The 23,355-nt window shown below is 33.8% G+C and overlaps 2 protein-coding genes across 2 annotated transcripts; both read left to right on the plus strand.

Moving 5' to 3' along the window:
• The first annotated feature begins 803 nt into the window (after window positions 1-803).
• LOC107406495 (putative disease resistance RPP13-like protein 1) lies at window positions 804-5,857 on the plus strand. The gene is made up of 3 exons (XM_016013625.4): window positions 804-4,810; window positions 5,342-5,437; window positions 5,535-5,857. The coding sequence occupies exon 1, from the start codon at window positions 812-814 to the stop codon at window positions 4,760-4,762; it is 3,951 nt and encodes a 1,316-aa protein (XP_015869111.2). The 5' UTR covers window positions 804-811; the 3' UTR covers window positions 4,763-4,810; window positions 5,342-5,437; window positions 5,535-5,857.
• An 8,330-nt stretch (window positions 5,858-14,187) lies between these two features.
• On the plus strand, window positions 14,188-19,896 carry LOC107406498 (putative disease resistance protein At3g14460). Its single transcript, XM_060816045.1, has 4 exons — window positions 14,188-17,784; window positions 19,077-19,193; window positions 19,288-19,404; window positions 19,484-19,896. The coding sequence occupies exon 1, from the start codon at window positions 14,311-14,313 to the stop codon at window positions 17,707-17,709; it is 3,399 nt and encodes a 1,132-aa protein (XP_060672028.1). The 5' UTR covers window positions 14,188-14,310; the 3' UTR covers window positions 17,710-17,784; window positions 19,077-19,193; window positions 19,288-19,404; window positions 19,484-19,896.
• Window positions 19,897-23,355: the final 3,459 nt, after the last annotated feature.

Here is a 23,355-nt window from a genome sequence, read left to right on the forward strand (position 1 = left end):
ACTAAAGAAAAAAATTAATTCCTTCAAATTCCACCGCATAGAGATGTAAAGGAAGAAAACGCACACACATAGAGTATTTCTAGTGTCAAAACCGTCCACATACTGTAACAGTCCAGTCTATCCGCATATAATATTGTTCGTTTTGGATCCAGTCATTACGATTTTGTCAAAATGTATCACAAGAGAAAGGTATCCACACTCCTTTATCAGGGGTATTTCGTTTTCCTTTCTAACTAATGTGAAACTTCACACATATGGATCAGAAAAAACACACACACGTAGAGTCTGTCTACTGTCAAAACCGTCCACATATGGATCAGAAAAAAATCAACACTATTTTAACAAAAAATCCTAAAAAACATTGATTTTTCTCTTATACATGTAGAAAAAGCCGATACTTTTTAGGATTTTTTTAAAAATAACATCAGTTTTGTTCCTAATCAGTATGTAGAATGTCCTGATCATAGAATTGCCCTGTTCGTATATATATTCTCAATCCTCAATAATCAATGTAAAAATTTACATATATGCTTATCAAAAAGGTCTCCTCATTACAAAAAAAAAAGAAAAAAGAAAAAAAGGGCTCCTGGCAATATTTACAGAATACAAGAAGATGAAGAAGATCTAACAAAGAGGGAAGACAAAAACATTAAAATAAGAACCCGCTGCCCATATTTCCCCTAAAACGTTTGCTTCCCTTCAGGGGTGAAATGGGAAATTGGATAAATATCAGGGGCAATGAAGAAAAAAACAAAATCCTTTAATTAAAAAATAAAAATAAAAGAAAAAGATGAGAAACAGCTTTACAGCTATGTTCACTTGCAAAAAACGAAACCCAGATTCTCTATGTGATATTAATCTGATTCTGATCCGAGACCTTCTTCTTTTACCTCTTTTCATCTTTCTTTCTTTCAAATCTCTGTGGAAACACCAAAGAAAGCCAGCCATGGCTACTGAACCGTTGGTTGGACCTTTCCTCTCCCTCTTGTCTTCCATTGAAAAGCTGTTTGACTGGTTGAGTTGTAGGGAGGTGGTTGAATTCGTTCGTGAAATGAAACTGGAAAATGAATTTAACAAGCTGGAGATGATATTGTCATCAGTTCATGGATTGGTGTATGATGCTGAGACGAAGCAAATGGGAGACGAAGTTGTAAAGCAGTGGCTTCAAGACGTCAACAACACTGTCAACACTGCAGAGGATCTACTTTTTCAGATCTACTTAGAATGTCAATTTGAAGCAGCAGCAGCACCTGAATTTGCAGGAAGCATCACATCTAGTGTTCCATTCCTACGAAGCCCACACCAGATCCTACTGACAAACCTAAGGGGACTCCAGATCCTACAGACAAACCTAAGGACTTCGGATAGTGAGGAAAGACAAGAAGACCCGCTGGGGAAGCGGAAGCTAAACGAGATCCAAGGTATTCATGTGAACCGAAGAGTCCGTCCGTTGAAACAGACGTCTGGAGGCCCGATAAGGAAGCGCAAGCTACAAGAGATCCAAGATGATAAGCAGAAGATACATGGTATCAAACAGCCCATTCATTACGACCTGGTTATACAGCAGATCCTGAAAAGGCTAGAATTTAGTGTGACACAAAAAGATGCGCTTGGCTTGAGAGAAGGTGTTGAAGTTAAGACAACAACCACATTATCGGAAACTACTAAAACAATGGAGTTGGAGGAAGAAGAAGAATCTTATAATATTTATGGGAGGGATGCTGATAGGGAAGTCATCATTAAGTCGTTGTTATCAGATGAAGATGAAGAAGAAGAAGAAGGTGGTAATAAGATATGTGTAATTCCCATTGCGGGCATCAGCGGAATTGGTAAGACCACTCTTGCGCAGCTTGTTTACACGGATATTGACAATAAGAAACGTTTTGATGTCAAAACATGGATAACGGTGTCCAATGAATACGATGATGATGTTTTCACCTTATCAAAGATAATTTATGAGAGAGTCACTGGTTCAAAGAATTGCTGTATCCGGGATACAGATCAAATTCTACTTGAGTTGAAGGAGTTTTTACAAGGTAAAAAGATTCTTGTTGTTCTTGACAGTGTTGGGAACTTGAATTCTCAAAGCTGGTATGACTTGAAGAGCTCATTCGAATCTGCAGCATCTGGAAGTAAGATTGTTGTGACAACAAACAATGAACATATTGCATCAATGTTGGGTACTGTCACAACTCATTGGCTACAATTATTATCAGAGAAAGATTGTTGGCAGTTATTTTCAAACCATGCCTTCAATAACGTAGAGGCAAGTGCATATCTAAATCTGGAAGGAATTGGTAGACAGATTGTTAAAAAGTGCGAAGGTCTTCCTTTAGCAATAAAATCACTTGCTGGTCTTCTGCGTACTGAATCGAATACCACTACATGGATTAATGTATTAAAAAGCAAAAGATGGAATTTACCTAGAAAAAATTGCAATGTTCTTGGGGCTCTATGGCTGAGCTATTATTATTTGCCTCCACATCTCAAACGTTGCTTTGCTTACTGTTCAATTTTCCCCAAAGGTTATCAATTTCGAAAGGAAAAATTGATTTTATTATGGATGGCAGAAGATCTATTGCTTCCTCAAAATGGTAAGACGCTAGAAGAAGTTGGAGAGGAGTATTTTGTTGATCTAACATCAAGGTCATTCTTTTGTAAAAGTAAATTTTACGGTTTTACCATGCATGACCTTGTGCATGATTTGGCTCAACTTGTGTCAGGAGAATACTGTTTGAGGTTTGAAGACTATAACTCAAAAATCCGTTTATGGAAGGTTCGTCATTTGTCGTGGATTGGAAATAAGAGGCACAGTATCCAGAGATTAGTGGATGTATCTAAAACTAAAGTCTTGTGCACTCTAGTGCGAGTGGATGGATGGTCTGGATTGAATAACGAGTTCTTGATACATCCTGAAGGATTGCAAAATTTCCGATACTTAAGAGTGCTGTCTTTGTATCGAGTTGATGCTGTTACAGAGTTGCTTGATTCAATTGGCAAATTGAATCTTCTAAGGTATTTGGATTTATCTTGGACTGAAATAAATGAAATACCAAATACAATTTGTGGTTTGTACAATTTGCAGACACTGTTATTACAACATTGTTGTAATCTTAGTCACTTGCCAGATTCAATTGGCAATATGAAGCATCTAAGGCACTTGGATTTATCTAACACTCAAGTTGAAGAGATTCCTGACGCATTGTGTAATTTGCACAATTTGCATACTCTGCTATTGGGATCTTGTAAAAAACTTACATATTTACCAACTGGTGTTGAAAGACTGATCAACTTGCAACGCTTGGATATTAGTGACACTTCTTTAAGAGAGGTGCCACCACAGATATCCAACGTGAGATTTCTGGAGATAACAAGTGATTTTGTTGTGGGCACAAACAGTGGATCTAGCATTGAAGCATTGGGTGAGCTCCAAGATATGTGTGATAATCTTAGTATTAGGAGCCTTCAAAAGGTACGAAATGTTGAGGACGATCTGGAAGACAAGAAGTGTATTACTGATCTGTATTTGGAATGGGAGGGTGATACCATTGATTCACAAAAAGCATTGGAGGTACTTAATAGACTCCAAACTCTTATGGATCTTGAGCAACTATCTATTATAAATTATGGAGGTATAAGCTTCTTAGGTTGGGTAGGAGAACATTCATTTTCCCATTTAGTGTACATGTGGTTAAGTAAATGTAGAAACTGTTGCAATTTGCCACCACTCGGACAGCTACCATCCTTGAAATCCCTTAGCATTGATGGATTTGATATGGTGGAGAGCATAGGTAATGAATTTTATATCAGTGGTTCTTCTACAGTGTCTAAACCATTCAAGTCTTTAGAAAAATTGAGTTTCAAATTTATGCCTCGGTTGAAGGAGTGGTCATTTCTGGAAGGTGAAGTTTTCTCACCGCTTAAGCAGCTTGATTTAGTGGATTGCCCCTCCTTGACGTTAGATGCTGCCTGCCTCCCTGATTCTCTTCCATCCTTGAAATATCTTTGCATCTCAAAATGCCAACTTCAGGTGATGGCTTCACTCCTAAGTTGTCAACTTCCATTGCTTGGTTCCTTGTACACAGGTTATTGTCCCGAATTGGAGTCATTTCCAGAGAGGAGATTACCCACTAATATACATACTATTGAAATTTGTGGATGTGAAAACCTCAAGTCATTTTTAGAGGAGGGGTGGCCTTCGAATTTAAAATCACTTTCAATTGGTAGTTGTGGGAAGCTATTTGCATCCCCCATGCAGTGGAATCTGCAAACAGTAACCTCTCTTACATCTTTAGACTTCAGCTGCATAGATGAAGTGGTCGACTCATTTCCAGAGGGAGCACAACTTCCCACCAGTCTGACTTCTCTCACCTTGTGCCGTCTTCATAACCTTAAATCACTGAATGGCAAGGCCTTTCAGCAGCTCACCTCCCTTGAAGAGTTGTCAATATCATATTGCCCACAGTTGCGATGCATGCCAGAAGAGTGGTTGCCTGCCACTTTGAGTTCTCTTCATCTGAGTTGTCTTGATAATCTTCAAACCCTAAGCGGGATGGCTTTTGGACAGGTTGCATCCCTTGAAAACTTGTCAATTTCATACTGCCCGCAGTTGCTGTGCATTCCTGAGGAAGGGCTGCCTGCTTCTCTTTCTCAATTGACTATCGAGTGCTGTCGTTTTCTAAATCCACGGTGCCAAAGGGAGATAGGGGAGGATTGGCCCATGATTGCTCATATCCCTAGCATATACATAATCCAATATTGATATGACTCATGTTGTAAAGAGATGTCCATCTCTTGTACAATTTTTCAGGTATTTCTTATACAATCTTTGATGTTATGATTTTACTCCTTTATTTTTAGATGATTACAATATTGCCATCAATTCGAAAATATCTTATTTCTCTGTATTGCTATTCATTTGTATCATATACTCTGCATTTTTTATATTTCTTGAATATATTCCTGTGAAGATATATGATTGATATCTGACCTATCTGAAAAGGATTACAGGTATATCCTCATGTAATATATTTTAACTTCAGACTTTTAGTTTTGTTTTCTAGTGTTTGCTTGAGGTGGTTCTTAGATTTTTCTTATTGCTTGAGTGAATCTAATTGTTTACAAGCAATGCAATTGCAGCTTATCAGATTTACATGTGATTTCATGTCCATTCATGATGCTTGTGTGATTGGCACAGTAGGCGAAATACTGAAGTTTTTTCATTAGGAGGATTGCCTATGAATTTAAATAGCATATCATTTCTATATTCAAAAGCCTCTTTGCGCATTTACACACAGTGGGATTTGCAAATACTTACCTAATCTATGTTCTTAAATATCAGATGCATATAAACTAGTTTCATTCCTGGCGGCTGGGGCTTGTGAATTTCTTCCTGGAGTCGGTATCCCCTGCATATGGGTTTTCTTAATTTATTAAGGTAATAAAAACCACATATTACCCCTATGAGAAAAAGATGTTTAGTATATATTGTCTTTGATACAAGCTTCAATCTAAGAAAGTGGACTTTTCTGCAGGAATTTACAGGAGTTCAAAGCATGTTTCAGCATGGCATGGTCCCATTCATAATTCTTCTGCAGCTGTGTAAGATTTACCTCATTGTAGGTTGCACCACTTTTGGCCATCCTCTCATGGAATTAATAATTTACTTGATCTTTGTTAAAGTTTTAACAAGCCATGTATTGTTTTGGTGCCTGTTTTCATTTAACAATGCTGGCTGTTGCTCCTTCTCTTTATGTTTCAGACTCATAATTTTCCCTTGTAATATTTTGAAGTGCATGGATAAATTTATATTTGTTTGACAGATATATTGCATGTATAAAACGAGATGTTATTTCTACATTGTTTCTTTTTACTTAAATGAACTCTTCACAGGGTTCATGTCCCAGTTCCCTCAACTGGGATTTATATAAATAGTTCGCAACGGTTGTGTGTTCTATTTGTTAGCTGGGGATCTCAACAATCAGCTGTAGCAACTCATGGTATATATAGCTCATAGAATTTCAATATGTATTCAACAAACTGTTAAAACTTTCTTTTATTGCAAAAGATAGTGCACTTCAGTTCTAGCTATATAAACTTGCGTGTCCTGTGCTTTCTCTGCTGGTGCACTTGAGTTCTAGCTATATCAACTTGCGTGTCCGGTGCTTTCTCTGCTGTTCTGTTAATCCTTTCTCTAATGTATTTTTAATCTCTCCAACTAAGACCAAATAGCTTAAAAAAAAAAAAAAAAAGGCAGAAGTAGAAGAAGAAAGAGTAGCCCAGATTGTCAAGAAAGAAAATATACAATAGGTTTTTTTTTTTTTTCCTTTTTTTTTTTCCAGTAATAAAATATCCAATAGCTTGTATGTAAAGGAGTCAATATTGCTTTGATGCCTTGCTTGGTTTTCTTTTATTTAAAAAAAAAAAAAAAAAAAAAAAAAAAGAACCGCAGTGGCAAAGCAATTTGCTCGGGTGATGGTCTGAATGGATTTTCAATCTGAATAACATGAAAAAGAGAAAAGAAAAGAAAATAATAAAAATCATTTAGATTTTTGAGTTTTGTTTTAACTGTAGTTAGATTTTACACTTTTGAAAAGTTACAGTTTAGACTTTATTGTCAGTTTTATCAATTAATTTTAGTGGTTAAAGGGCAAATTGTATTTTTATATTATTATTTAATTATAAAATAATGATTTTTAATTTTTTTTACCGTTAATTATAGAAATTAATTAGAAATAAATTGACAAATGAATCTATTTTAATGGATACAGAAAATTAAAAAGAGGTTAATAATAATTGTTCAAAATATAAGATTTAAATATAATTACAATAAAATTGAAGATGTTTAAATGAAATTTATCCTAAAAAATGAGGAGCTAAATGGTATCTAAGAAAATCAAAATTAAAGAAAAAAAATACTATTTGTTATAGGATTAATTACACTAAACATTCCCAAATCATGTGTTCTTTTGTCATTTTTCCCTCATATAAGTTGCAAACAAAACTATCATTTTTGTTATCACTTTAGTACAATTATTATTGCTACTTAAAATGTGTATAAAATGTACTCCATTTAAAAATCACTTGCTTTTAAACAAATGATATTTTTGTGCAAGAGCTATTAAAAATTCATTAAAGTGAAATGAGGGAAAGAGTTTTTTCTTTTTTTTTTTTTTTGGTAAGTAAGAAATAGTATAGATAAAGCATTGGATATTATAGTAAAATTGTACTAAAGATAGAAAATTGATAATTGGAATGGAGTGTGAAAGATTTAAAATTTAGGGGCAAAATGAAAAATAATGCATAATTTGGTGTGTAAGGTGTAATTAATCCTGGTTGATATTAATTTTAGTTTTAAAAACATTAAATAAAACCTAATTAATTACTACCATATTATTATTTTTTATTTTATTTTTTTAACTTAAAGGGGAATTGCATTAACCAAAAAAAGCAATATTACAAAAAAGCACGCTGCCAGAAAATCAGATTGTGATAGCCAAACCACTTTCTTGATTCATCACTTCTACAAATTCTCTAGAAATCAAAAAAGGAGAAACAGTACCAGAATAGTCATTATAAAGAGCTCAATGTGAGGCTAAAATGTGCCAACTTATTATTATATCTTGGGGTTCAAACAAAAGAGATAGAATGAAAAAGTGGGCACAAGTCTAAAACCTTTTTGATAATTCTTGCGGTAGACCAATGGCATGTTAAGTTTTCTGAGTTGTTAAGGTTTTGAATAACAGCTTTGGCGTCACTTTCACAACAAAGGTCGAGGTGGCCATCTTTGATAGCTAGAGAAATAGCTTTAAGAATTGCAGGTGCTTCAGCAGCTTCAGGGATTTCAATTTTTTCATTCAGAATTTTGACTTTGAGAACTCTTCCATAGTGATTCCTAACAATCACCCCCTAGGCTTACAACTCCACTCCCGAAACCAGCATCGTAGTTGATCTTAATGACTCTGTTCAGAGGATGGCGCCACAAAGTGTGAGCATGCAAGTTGAATATAAAGCTGTTAGGGGGGCCAGAAGAAATGGCCATGGACTTCTTGTGTTCTTCAATCCTAGTAAACAAAACCTTAATTTCTTTTTCAAGCAGACACCTTTTCCTCTAAAAAATTAGATTGTTTCGCAACTTCCAAAGGTTTCCAGAGTCAGAACACCAAAAAGAAAGAAATTGTTACCATCGCTGAGGTGGACTGGTAGTTTTCCCACCAACTTGGCTAACCAATCAAGACAGGATTCCAAGTTAAAAAGTCGATTATCCTCCCACTTGATACTCTATAGGAAAGCCAACCAAAGGTCCCTAGCAACGTTGTAGTGAAAAAAGAAATGAATTTCTTCTTCATGACACTCGCAGCCATGTGGACAGTTAGGATTGTCCACCTCCCAATTACGCCTAAGAAGAGTCGATCGCACCAAAAGACCACAAACAAAAGTTTCCACATGAAAAATTTTAGCCTATCATGAATGTTGCTATTCCACAAACATCGCCACCAGTTCGAATCCTCCATTGCAATTGGGTTAAGAAACTTGTAAACTGACTTTAGTTGGAATTTTCCTGAAGAACTTCCAGTCCATATGAGCTTGTCTTCCAAGGAATCATTTGCCTAGAAAATTTTGATAATGTTGTTGACTGAGTCCTTATCAAAGAGGCTTTCCAGCAACAGTTTGTTCCATTCACCATTCGAAAGCATCAATGGTTCAACCATTCTACACTGCATGTCCACTACATTCAGGTTTGGAATTGGTTGAAAATTGGGGTTGTTAGGGATCCATGGATCCTTGCAGTAATTTATGTTGTTTCCTTGCACTACCCTGAAGCAGATACCCTTGGCTAAAACTGATCTTATACTTGGAATCCCATTCCACTGCCAAGGATTAAACCTCTTCCAAACACAATGCATAAAAGAAGAAAATGGAAAATACTTGGCTTTCAGTGCTTTAACCCAAAGTAAATCAAAGTTGTTCTCGAGAGACCATCGTAGCTTACAAGGCAAGGCTATATTAATGTCTTCTAACTTTCGGATACCCAAACCACCATGAAGCTTAGGTCTGTAGATTTTTTTCCAAGAAACCAGAGTGTAATAAGAGATTAGGGAAGCATTACCCTTCCAAAGTAATCTTCTAGCCGGCTTGTCGATGTGCCTGCACCATCCATGAGAGAGCTTGCATGAAGACATGGTGTAAATGGGGATTGAGGTGATCACAAATTCAACCAAAATATATCTGCTAGCTTGAAAAAGCAAATTAACTTTCCAACCCTGAAGCCTCGCTTCCACACGCTTCCTCAACTCATCATAATCCTTAATTTTATTTCTTCCAAAAAATAGAGAATTGCCTAGATATTTGGCTTCCTTAGGTATCTTTGACATTGAGAATGCTTTTGATTATAGTTTTGAGCCTTTCTGAAATATTCTGTGAGAAGAAACAACCCGACTTAGAATTATTCACCAACTTCCCGGTCCATTTTTAATGATGCTGCATACATTTGGCTACTTCTTGGATTTCTGGTCTATTAGCTCTACAAAAAATGAAGATGTCGTTTGCAAAGAAAATGTGTGAAATATAAGGATAGGTCTGACCCATTTTGATCCTGTGGATTCTATCCTCAAGCTCCAACTTATGCAGCATTTTAGATAACAGTTCTGCAAATAAAATATACAAATAAGAAGAGATCGATCACCTTGGCAGATGCCTCTTTTCATTTTCATTGTCCCATAGATACTTCCTTAAAGAAGGATTGAAGCATTATCAATTGAGTAGCATTGACTTAAGAATCCAATCACTTTGGTAAAAAACATAAAACTTATGAAAATTTCATTGAGCACTCCTCATTTAATGCAATTATAGGTTTAGTGCATATCAAATTTGATCCCAATAAGGCCATTGGCTCTTTTTTTCTTCTTCATTGTATGGATGATTTCGTTGACAAGGATGGTATTCTCTTATATCCCTCTTTTTGAGGTAAAAGCTGCTTAATTGGGGGAAATAAGCCTGGATAGCAAAGGGCGAATGCGAGTAGATAGTATCTTGGAAAACACTTTGTACACAGTATTACAAAGGCTTATCGGACGGATATGGTTGAATTGGGAAAATGTCTTCATCTTAGGAATAAGCACAACAGTTGTTCTATTAAGGGCAGCCAAGATGAGACCAAAGATGAAGACATTCTGAATGTTTTTCACTTGATCACTCCTAACAATGTTCTAGTAGCATTGAAAAAACAAAGTCGGCATCCCATTTGGTTCTGGAGCTTTGGTAGAGTTCATTTTCTTAATGACATTGAAAATTTTGAATTCTAAGGGGATTGTAGAAGACCATCTAGCATTAGGCAATGCTCCACTCCTTCATCTCTATATAGCTCAGAAAATTTGTCAACCAGATAGCTCCCTATAGCCTCTCTGCTATCCATCCAGACTCCTGTGTCATTCTTTAAAACTGCGATAAATAATCTTCTACGATTGGCCAAAGTGGAAGCATGAAAAAATTTAGAATTCCTATCCCTTGCCTGCAACCAAAGCTCTCTAGATTTCTGTCTCCATAATAGTTCCAACCTAAATTGCCATTTGTCCAGTTCCTTTTGCAATTTGTTCTCATAATCTATGTTCGAAATCGATGGCCAGGCTTTGCAGAAGAGTTATTTGGTCATCTAAGTCCTTTATTTTGATCTAACAAAACCCAAAGCTTTTTTTGTTCCACACTTTCAGTGCTTTCGGCATGCATTGAAGTTTGGCAATTAAGGAAGTTCTTCTACCACTTCTTTCAGCCTTGTTCCAAGCATTAACTAGCACTAGTTCCCATGTTGGATAGCGAGTCCAGGCTTTCAGGAATCTGAATGGCCTCGGAGCTTTACAGTGATCCAGAATGAAACAAAGCATTCTAGGTGCGTGGTCAGACCTAGTTGCAATGAGATGAATGACACCAACACGTTCAAAGATACTTGCCACTTTGGACTAACTAGGACCATGTCCATTCTTTTTCTAATGTTAGCTTGCCCCCCTCTCCTATTACACAAAGTGAACGAGTTTCCTGTGAAATCTAAGTCGAAGGCTCCCACATCACACATGAAATTCTTTAAGAAGGAGTTGGATTTAGTAGTGACTCTTCTTCCCCCCCCCCCCCCCCCCCCCCCCCCCCCCCCCCCCCCTTTTTCTCTTTTTGTTCCACTTCATTGATGGAATTCTCAATACAAGCCCAGCCATCTAGACTTGAAAAGATACATATGGTCAGAGCATTCCAAAAATTTTGATGCAGGGCAGTAAGAACACCAAAGATTCCAACACTTTCCCTGTTGAGACTTGACTTTAACTCCAATAATCCAACTAGAGCTAAATGTAATCTTTTAGCAACACTCATCTTTCCATAAAAGGGCCAGACCCCCACGCTCATTAATAGCTTCCACAAAATACCGGTGTTCAAAATTAAGTAATCTTACTATTCTTTCCATTCTAGCCTTGTTCACCTTGGTCTCAATAAGAAAGAGATCCAAAGGGCAAAAGTCTCCTAGTCAGGCCACAAAGGCCATGTATACTGAGGGTCTTCCTAGCCCTCAGCAGTTTTAGGAAAGTAGCTTCATTTGTGAGGTGGGGGCATGGTAAGGCTCGTCACCTTTGCTGCTGATAATTCAGGCGAAACTCCACTAACCACTGTTCTTTGATCATCTCCATTGATGCTCTTTCTTGTTTGGTCCTTTAGTCTCACTCTTGGTGAGTCCATAGTCTGAGATGGAGCAAATGATTCCAGTTCTTTCAAAAAATTTAGGGTTTGAGACCAACCTTGATCGGAGAAGTTGAAAAAGGAGGTTTGATGTGGGTTGGGTTTTGGTCTCACTTGTGGTTGAGATCAATGCTTAACTCCTTTGACCCGGTCTAATTAGCCATACGTTTGAGGCCTACCTTCTGAAAATTATTACAGCCCGGCCTTTTTAAATGGACTTCTATTTCATTAGCCTGCACAAACGGCCCATAATCTCTATCAGAAGAGGCAAGAGCTGAAAATTTGAAATCTGTAGTCCTTAATCTTGTGTTAGAGATTGATTGATGGTTGTCTTTCTAAGCGTCAACCTTGCCTACATGTCCATTTATGGGTGGCTCATCTTGACTAGTCATTTATGAGTTAGACTTTTGCTTCTCCTTTCTCCAAATCTGACTTGGTTTTGAGTCAATTGGTCTTCCACCTCCAGCATAGCACACTACTCACTAACACAAGGTTCTCCAACTTCCACTTCCTCTTCTCCGTCTCTGGCGTCTGTATTGATGTCCTTAAGAAGGTGTCGAATATTTCACCTCTTAGGATTTCAACTCTTCTCAAATAATTTCCTTTAGATACCACTGTGAAAGCATTTGCTTCCACCTTTAACCAAGGACCTTATAGCTCTCCACTGGTAATTTGGTTATGGGAAATTGGTTGCTTGCAGGTGGCTTTTCTGTGACCTATAGTGCCCGTAGTTGTACCAAAATTCCGCCAGCCTTTCGTTACAAAACTGAATCCACACTCCTCCATTCCCAATTTTTTGGAGAAATCCAACAATAATGGGTTTCTTGACATCAACTTCTACTTGAATTCTCATATACTTAGTACCTATAATATTTATTTGAGATGAGAATTCGCACCAAAGCACTTTTTTGAAAAGATTCCCTATCTTTAAAGCATTATCTCTTGTCATGAATTGGAGTGGAAGGCCGTGAATCTGTACCCAAAATAAGGAATAGCTAAAATCTATGTCATGGACTGCTATCTCAGGTCCTCATTCTCTCAGAAGAAGGTGGAACCATTAATGGACCACGGTCTCCTCATCCAAATCTTGTTTCTATCTGCAAATGATTTGAAGGAGAACAGGAAGACCTTTGGTTTTGGTAGATCCACACCAATAGGGCCTGGGTAAACCCCACTCTTTTGATTACCATCAAAACTTTGTTCTTGGTTATACTTTTATTAGAAAGAATTTTTCCAGCTAACAAGCGCTGTGAAATCCTTTTTGCGCTTGACTCATTAGCCACCAAGTGTAATTCTAGGACTTCAGAGGCACCTATGTGAATATTGTCTTTCATTGATAGAAAACTAAGCTTAGTTCTTCAGCTCGAACCAGTCGAGAGCTACCGCTACCAAAAATGGACGTAGGAGGTACACGAAGATACCTAGCATACCCAATACTTGATCAATATAAAACAAGCAAATCCCCAATTAATTAATGTCATATCATGACAGAGTAATTAAACTAGATGATGGTGCTCACGTAATTCCATGATTTCCATCTGACCGCTCCTATTGGATCCAAAATTCTTGTTCCTTAATAGTTATACATTAAAATATATATATATATATATATTATTTGTTATTTTTTTAATATTACATTATTATAAAAAAAAATATCATTACAGTTGTTTTATATTTAATTTTTATTGCAATATAATATTATTTTTTAAAATTTTTACTTACAAAATTAGAATTTAATTAATTTGCCTTTTTTATTTTTTAGTTTTTTTTTTGGATTTCTAAGAATTTGAAAAAACAAATAAAAAAACAAACAAACACATATACAAATATATATACATCTTTTAAATTGCTAAATCTTTAAGATATTAGGGCTAAATTCTCTTTCCCAATTTATCCAAAAAAAACTATATATAATAATCATGATTATTTTAAATACAAAATTAAACTTAATACATTTAAAACTATTTTTTTTTAATCTTAAAACGGGAAAATTTAATTATGAGTTTGATCATATTCTTTTATTCATTAATTTTTATTTTTATTTTTTTATCTTTAATAATTGATATAATAATTTGATTAAATGAACGATAAATTGATCAAATTTTAACTTAATTATCAAAAATTTTAAAAAATAATGTTATATTGAAAGGAAGGTGAAATATAAAGATGTTATATTGATATTTTTCTTAATAAAAATATAATATTGAAAAAATAAAGTAATAGAAGGGTTTGTAGTGATATTTCCCAAAAAGAAATAAAAGGGCATGTAGTGATATTTATCAAAAAACAAAAAACTCTTTTACCAAAGTTTGCTGTTTTAAAATTTTATTTGGTATAATTTCAAAAATTACTTTTAAAAGGAAACGGCAGCAAAACAAAAGTTGAATCCAGCTCGGGGTTTTAAAACAAAATAAAGAAAACAAAAGGATTAAAAAAAAAAAACAAAAAATCCCAGTCAATATACACAGAGAAGAAACAGCTTCAAGACCCTAAGTGCAACACAAAAGAAAAATTCTCGTTTCTATTGCTATTTCTCAGCTTCTCTAGCTTCATCTTTTCAAATTTTAAACACTTTTTGAAAGACCAAAAATTATGGCTGCAGAAATGGTGGGTGGAGCTGCCCTCTCCTTTGCCCTTCAGGAGCTGAGTCGTAGTTTACCTTGTTTGGTTGACTTCCTTGGTAAAAGTAAAGTTAACGAATGGCTGGTGAAAAAGTTGAAGATCAAATTATTGTCCGCTGATAGATTGCTCAATGATGCTGAGGCGAAACAGATCAAAGACCGAAATGTGAGACAGTGGCTTGAAAATCTCAAAGAAGCAATCGCTGATGCTGAGGACTTGGTGTATATGCTAAATCCTGATGCTAGAAGCAGCAGCAGCAGCATCGGCATGTTTTATAAGGTGCGCAACTTACCATCTAGAATCAATCATAAGAATAATGTAGAAGATAAGATAAAAGGAACACTTGGCATGCTAGATTATATTTTGGATCAGAAAGATGAACTTAGTTTGAGAGAAGGTGTTGAAACTATAGCTTTTAGAAGATCATCTAAAAGTAGTATGGTGGAAGGATGTGATATCTATGGAAGGAGTGATGATAAGTTAGCCATCCTTAATTTGTTGTGTTCTAATGAAGAAGGTGGAGATAATATATGTGTAATTCCCATTGTGGGCATGGGCGGGATTGGTAAGACCTCTCTTGCTCAGCTTGTTTACACTGACGACGAGGTCAACCAATTTTTTAATGTTAAAGTATGGATTACTGTGTCTGATGAATCTGATGTTTTCGTATTGACAAAGACGATTTATGAGAAAGCTACCAGTTCGGGAAATAGCAACGTCATGGAAACTTTTGAGCTTCAACTAGAATTGAAGAAGTTTTTGCAAGGAAAGAGGCTTTTACTTGTTCTTGATGATGTTTGTAACTTGAAATATGAGAACTGGTGTGAGTTAAGGAGTCCATTTAAATTTGCAGCATATGGAAGTAAGATTGTTGTGACAACACGCAACAAAAAAATTGCATCAAGGATGGGTAGTGTCCCAAATTATCCCCTGCAATTATTATCAGAGGAAGATTGTTTTCAGTTATTTGAAAAACACGCCTTCAGTAACGTGGAGCCTAATGCATATCCTGTTTTGGTTGAAATTGCTAAACAAATTGTTAAGAAATGCAAGGGTCTTCCTTTGGCAGTGAAATCGCTTGCTGGTCTTCTTCGTACTGAACTAGATCCCAAGAAATGGAAGCATGTACTGGAGAATGAGATATGGGATTTACCTCAAGAAGAGTGCAATATTCTTCCAGCTCTATGGTTGAGCTATTACTATTTGCCTCCATGTCTAAAACGGTGTTTCAGTTACTGTTCAATTTTTCCCAAGGATTATGAATTTAAGAAGATAGACTTAACATGTTTATGGATGGCAGGGGACCTTTTACTCCCAGAAAATAAAATGATGCCTGAAGAAGTTGGAGAGAAGTACTTTGATGAATTAGAATCGAGGTCATTATTTGAGAAAAATAATACCAAAGGCTTTACCATGCATGGCCTTTTGAATGATTTGGCTAAATTTGTAGCAGGTGGATCTTATTTGAGGTTGGGTGATAATTACTCAGGTGTGCATCCAAACAGGATTCGTCATGTGTTATGGACGGCAAATCAGATTCATGGTACCAAGGAATTATCTGAAAATAAAGTAATACGTACTTTGCTGCGATTGGATAAAGGGAATGAAGTGAATCAAGAATTCATCAATGAAGAATTCTTGATACATCCTAAAAGATTGGAAAATTTAAAATGCTTAAGAGTGCTTTCATTGCGACGAGTTGTTGCTGCTACAAAGTTTCTTGATTCGATTGGCAAATTGAAATTCCTAAGGTATTTGGATTTATCTTGGACTGAAATCGAAGAGATACCTTATACAATTTGTCGTATGTGCAATTTGCAGACATTATTACTATATCAGTGTAGAAATCTTGGTCGGCTGCCTGATTCAATTGACAATTTGAAGGATCTAAGGCACTTGGACTTATCTTACACACAAATTGGAGAGATTCCAGATACAGCATGCAATTTGCACTGTTTGCATACTCTGTTATTGAGATCTTGCAGAAAGCTTAAATGTTTACCAACCAGTATCGACAGACTGATCAACTTGCGCCGCTTGGAGATTAGTGACACACCTTTGACAGAGATGCCACGGCAAATATTCAACTTGAGAAATTTGGAGATGTTATCTGATATATCAGTAAGCACAAACAATGGATCAAGTATAAAAAGGCTGGCTGAGTTTCACCATCTGCGTGGTAATCTTTGTATCAGAAACCTTGAAAACGTGGCATACGTTGAAGATGTTTCAGAGGCCAATTTGAAAGATAAGAAGTGTATCACTGATCTGCGGTTGGAATGGAATGGTGATACTGATGAACACAGAGCGCAAGAGGTACTTAACAATCTTCAACCACACACAGATCTTGAGCAACTGTACATTATAAATTATGGAGGTAGAAGCTTTCCGGATTGGATAGGAGATTATTCATTTTCCCATATAGTAGACATGTGGCTAAGTAACTGTAAAAAATGTTACAAGTTGCCAGCAGTTGGACAACTATCATCCTTGAAATCCCTTAGGGTTGATGGATTTGATGTGTTGGAGACAATAGGCGATGAACTCTATATCAGTGGTAGGTTTCCAATAACTAAACCGTTTAAGTCTTTACAAACATTGACTTTTAAGTGTATGCCTCAGTGGAAGAAGTGGTCATTAGTGGGATGTGAAGTTTTCTCACAGCTCAAGGAAATTCATTTACTGGATTGTCCATCCTTAACATTAAATGGGACCTGCTTTGTTGACTCTCTTCAATCCTTGACACATGTTAAAATCTTGAAATGCCGACGACAAGTGGTGGCTTCACTTCTAAGTAGACAACTTCCCTCGCTTTGTTCCTTGTACATAGAGCATTGTACAGAATTGGTCTCATTTCCAGAGAGGAGATTGCCTACTAAAATACTCACGATTAAAGTTTCTGGATGCACGAGGCTGGAATCATTTTCAGATGAGGGATGGCCTTCAAATTTAAAATCACTTTCAATTGTTGGATGCGGGAAGCTCTTTGTGAACCGCGGGCAATGGAGTCTATGTACACTCACGTCTCTTACATCTTTAGACTTCACTGGTATAGATGAAGTGGTGGATTCATTTCCGGAGGAAGGGCAAATTCCCAAAGCCTTGACTTCTCTCAAGCTATCGAAACTTAGAAACCTAAGAACCTTAAATGGCATGGCTTTCAGGCAACTCATCTCCCTAAAAGTGTTGAGTATTTCTTTCTGTGATCAGCTCAATTGCTTTCCAGAAGAAGGGTTGCCTGCTTCTCTCTATCAGCTGGATATCATTTCTTGTCGTTTGCTAAAAGAAAGGTGCCAGAGAGATAAAGGACAAGATTGGTCCAAGATTGCTCGGATCTCTCACATATGCATAGACAAAGAGTACATATGATCAACACCATATGGAAGATAGACATGTATCCCTCTGTCTACAAATTTTCAGGCATTTTTTTAATCTATTTAAAAGGTATTGTTAATTTTTTTTCTCCATACTGCTACCATTTGTATCAAATACTGTGCAATTTATTTATTTTTTTCCACTAAAGAATGTTCCTGTGAATTTATACAATAGATGTCTAACCTATTATCTGTAAAAGGTTCTAAATTAGTATTTTCAATTTCAGAGTTTTATTTTTTAGCCTTTCATACTGTATTAATGTGCTAATTGTTGCTAGAGGTGTTCACATTTTAGATGCAGCTTGTATTTAATCAAAATTTATGTTCTGTGGACTCATGATACTTTTGCAATTCCACACTGCCCACCAAAAAAAAAAAAGGAAAAAAAAAAGAAAAAAAGGCTGTTATTTCAAGATGACGGATTGCCTTCGATCCAAAATTGCATACTGTTTCCAGAGTATAGAATTCTTACATTTGTGTGCATTTGGAATCTGCAAGCACTCTACTATCCAACATTCTTAAATATCATATGCATAAAATGGAATTCAAGATGGTTGAGTATCTTCCTGCTATCATTTGCAGTGCTGCCAGAAGGTCTTTCTACTTGCTTTTTCTTATTTTACTATCTAGCTAAAAATGTCCTTTTGGCTTTGGTCAAGTTTCATATAATCAGCACCATGCAGAAGAGCCCCTGCTTGTCATGCATTGTACTGTTTTACTCTAAAAAAATCCTAAATTTACATTTTCCTGTCCAAAATATTTACAATTGGTGGATTTTACTCTTCAAAGTGCCACGTGTTTTTTTATATATGTTCTCTTTATTGTTGTCTTGTCATGAAATGTATTATTTTAGTAAGGAAGGTTTTGTTATTTAGGTACACTCATTTTCATTGTAGGTGGCTCATCACAATTTTTGATCAAAAAGTTAACCGAGGAAGATTCACTTCTCTTTGCTTAAATAAAAGTAGCTGTACTAGATTTTTAAGATTCTCTTCTCTTTGCTTAAATAAAAATAGCTGTACTAGATTTTTGTTACAATAAAACCATTTAAGAAATTAATTGACAGGATATTTACTATCATATTAACACAGTCCATTTCTTCTTGTACAGTTGACATGTTAAATAACTCATTGTAGGATCTCAGTAATAACGTCAGAAGCAAAAGTTTGTTATTAGCACTAACTGATTAAAAACTATTGTAGCTTTTGTGTCTCAAAATCATCAGTTTGAGCACTTCTTAACCAGCTCTTTCTTCAAGTAAATAGTATTTGTTACCTCGGACTTTTTGATTGCTTTAAAGTTCTTCAGGGATTTGAATCCTTATCCATGATATTACTAAAACTTCACTTCTTCCAATTGCAGCACTTGTATATTGGAACATGAGCTCTCTACTTCTCTCACAGCTCACCGTCTCTGGTCTACCTATCAAAGTCAGCAATTTTTAAGCTCCCAAACATTGGCTAATCTTAATCATTTCTGGTAATAAAAGCTACATATTACCCTTTAATAAAAATATGAAAATACATTGTGTTTTTACACTATCTTCAGTTTAAGACAGCGGAATTTTCTGCAGGATCCTACAGGATTTTAAATCATAATGGAGCATGATTAGTCTTTCCATCCCACCATGAGGAAGATTTGAACTCAAAGCGATGCACATTGTGTCTCATATCTCATATCTTCCATTAAGGTATATGAATGTCAGTATTGACAATGTAGAAATATTTGTCTTATTTTGAAGTATATTCAAGGTGGCTTGCTTTTTGTAGGCAAGGAAAGTGGATGACTTGAGGATGAATGTAAAGGATGCGAAGGCGGTTTTTCCTTCCAATGTCTTGAAGTTTGTAAGAGCAAGAGCAAGAGCTAAACAAGAAAGAAAGTCATTCGCCTCCTTGCCTCTCTAGTGCAGGCTGGTGTATACTTGTTATTTGGATCTTTGTTCAATTTTTGGAGCATATTGTGTGAAAATTCTGCACCATGATCTGATTATGATATGGTCAGGACATTTTTGCTTTTGATAATCATTAAAGGGGGTGGTCAAAACAAGTTTTCTGTTTATAGATACTGTTAAGATTTGCAATTGCAGTATCGGATATTCAAGGGTCAACATAATAGATTGTCATGTATTAACTTTGTCATTTTCTTAATCTATCAAACTAAATAGGATTTATTATTTCCTTTATTACATATTCTCTAAACTTAAAAATAAAGGTGTTTCTTCAAATATTATACCCAAGAAAATTCAATGCAAACATAGCTCTTTGGCTTTGTGTCTTGTGGATGTGGGTCAATATTTGACCAAGTCACATTCAATCCTTTGTGCTATTTCTCTCTCTCTCTCTCTCTCTCTCTTCTTTGTATACAGTGGTAATCTTTTTAGTGTTTTTGTTCAACAAATTCTTGTAATAAAAAATTAGACATTAATGAAACGCAAAATTTGGTTCATTCTCATTGTTTCAAAGGTAAACCATTCCACTTCCATTTTCATGTGACATTAACAGTAATTATAATCCACCATTCTCACCCCAAAAAAACAAAAAAAAAGAAAAAAAAAAAAGGGAAAACGCCATTGTTTCCTAGCAATTCTAAAGCTAGGTCTTTCAAAGTGAAATATACAGTATGTTTTTTAAAAAAAAAAAAATTAAGAACAAATAATATTTAATATTTGTATGTATAAAAGCATTTGACAATGGAAAAATTTTAATTAGCCCCCCTCACATTTAGTATAATTACAAATCACATCCGTAATTTTGTATAATTTCATCTATCTTCTTTATCGTTATCATTTTCTGTTAGATTTGACAGAAAAAAAGATAATAATGTAATTCCACCACATTTATGTATTGATAAACATGCAAATCTTTATTTTTTACTCCGAAAAATATGTGGATCCCTCATGTCTTTCTCGCTCTCACTCTCGCTCTCACCCCCTCTTACACACATTTATACCTTTAATTCATTTTACATTTAATATATATATAGATATGTATATATAAAATTTTCTTTTTATTTAAATTCATTTTACTTTTAATTATTTTTTATTCATTATTTATACATATCTGGCATTCATTTTTCATAGATATACAAAATTGTTTATAAATATAAAATATTGAATAGAATTAATTGGTATGGGAAATAAATGTAATTAAAAAAATGTTATTCTAATTTTTGTTTCAATAAGAGAGAAGAGTTGAGCTGCATCTTTTTTCTAATTTTAATCAAACTTATTTTTAATTTAACTTATTTTAAATTTAAACAAAATCAAAATTTAACTTTTTAATATGCATTTGTAAACAAATTTATTGTGAAATTGTAAAATTAATTTTTCCAAATCATTTTGACCCCAAAAAAATTAGAGATAAAAATCTAGCTCCTGTTAATTCAATGAATTTCTAATAACTCAACTGTAATTTTTTAATTTTCTATTAGCTCTATTTAAAATGATTATTCTAAATTATTATTAACAAAAATTTAACATACTTTCCGTATGTTTTGCATAATATATAGGCTATTCATGAGAATAAATGGGCATTTATATTAAGCTATTTTGTATAAGTATCAAATTATGTTTAGTATTGCATTATAATGTACTATTTTATTCTTTATAGTTTTACATATTTATCTTCTTATAGTCGTTTATATTAATAGTAATAGATAGTGATATATTAAAATACAAATAAAAATAAAATAATGATTGGTAATCATATTATAATTATATTTTTATTTTCATTGTGTTGATATTTAATTATTAATATTTCCTATTTCCATTAATTTTGTTGTTATTAGTAATAATTATGATTATAGTCTCCTATTAAAACAAAAAAATTAATTATACTATTATTGTTTGATTATTTAATTTTTTATACTATTCAATAATTATGTGCTATCAATAAAATTTCTAATGTTATTGGTTATTATTTGCTATTTGTATGTCTTAAAAATTATTATTATTACTATTATTATTATTGCAAAATAGTTTCAAAAAGTTATTGTATAAAAATATAAAAGAATATTTATTTATAAACATATATATTTTGATTTTTGTTATTAATTTTTTATTAGTTATTATCATTTTTAAAATTTTAATCTAATAATAGCTTATTTTATTTAAAATTGATTTTATAAGAGATGTGAATGAAATTGATTTATGTTTAGAAGTTGAAAAGGATAATTTTGTCATTTAAGATGCCATATAATAGGGAAAAAATGGTTTGATAAATGGATTCATCCGTAAAGATACTGAATGTAATATTTAAAACTTGAAAAGTTAAATCTAAATTATGAAAAATTTTAGAAGAAGTATGTGGAATTTTCCTTTTTAACAAACGCCATTTTTGTTGGATAGGTAATGTATATAAATGATAATTTTAACTATCTATTACTTTTTATTGCTTATGCACTGTTATTTATTTTTTAATTATCATTATTTTTTAGATGTATCTATTTGAAATATAAAAGGATTTGTCAAAAATTTAACTCCGGAAAACAAAAAAACGCGTTTTTAATTTACTTGTAATTTTAAATGTTTGAGAAGTGGATGAACCACTCCTCCATGTTGCTCCTCCATCCTGCTGCAAACGAATAGTTCAATTTTCAAACATGCGAGCCTATCCATAATTTAAGGAATATAATTTAAAACTAAAATAAAATTAAGATAAAATAATTGGATTTTTTTATTTTTTATTTTACATAAAAAAAAATTAAATAAGAAGATCTTTTTAGTGACAGAAATCCCACAAGGAGCACACCAAAAATCAGCTTATGAAAAAAAAAAAAAAAAAAAAAAAAGAAAAGAAAAAGCGAGCCATTGACTCTATATCTGTTTTTATCTCTGTTTTTGCCATTCGGAGAGTTCCACCTTTTCTTTCATATCTGCAGCTCTCAACAAGGGCTGCCGACTTCGTCCATGAAAAGAAATTTAAAACTACCTCTGACGGACCTAGGAATTACTTTTAGTGGGAGCATGCTGTGTAGTGTAATGGTACTATTATATTTTGAAATTTTGGACATATATATATATATATACATAACATTTTTTTTTTTCTATATCGTAGCTAGACCGAAGCAACTAATTAGATTTTTTTAATACATTGAATAGGTTTTATTCTTTTAATTTTCCTCTAATTCTATTTTCTAAGAACAATATGATTTTAATATTTAGATGATGATTTGACATTCAAAATAAATATATTAAAAATTTACATAAAAATATTATAGTTCTCCCTTAAAGAAAAGGAAAAAAAAAAGAGAAAAAAAGGAGAAATTATTTTAGATTTTGTTAGAAATTAGTTAACCAAAATAAATCAAGAACTAGAAAAATAACAATAAAATTAGTAATTAAAATGAATAATTGGCATCTCTATAATTAAAGCAACATAAAATACTAATTAAATAAATAATGTTTTACAAATAAGTATAGTTTTTTTGTTTTAATTATATAATTCTTTTGTTATTAACTAATTGTATTCATTCTAATTGTAAATTATCATTATTTTTAAAATTTGTAATTAATAAGTATTATATTGATTTTCAAAAAACAATTATATTGTAGCTAAAGATCATAACTATGTTTAATAAGTATGATTGTAAATAAATAAGAGATGAAAAAAAAAATAAGTGGGAAAAATGTATTAAAACTAAG

The sequence above is a fragment of the Ziziphus jujuba genome, chromosome 3 (genome assembly GCF_031755915.1).
Source record: "Ziziphus jujuba cultivar Dongzao chromosome 3, ASM3175591v1".
NCBI lineage: Eukaryota > Viridiplantae > Streptophyta > Magnoliopsida > Rosales > Rhamnaceae > Ziziphus > Ziziphus jujuba.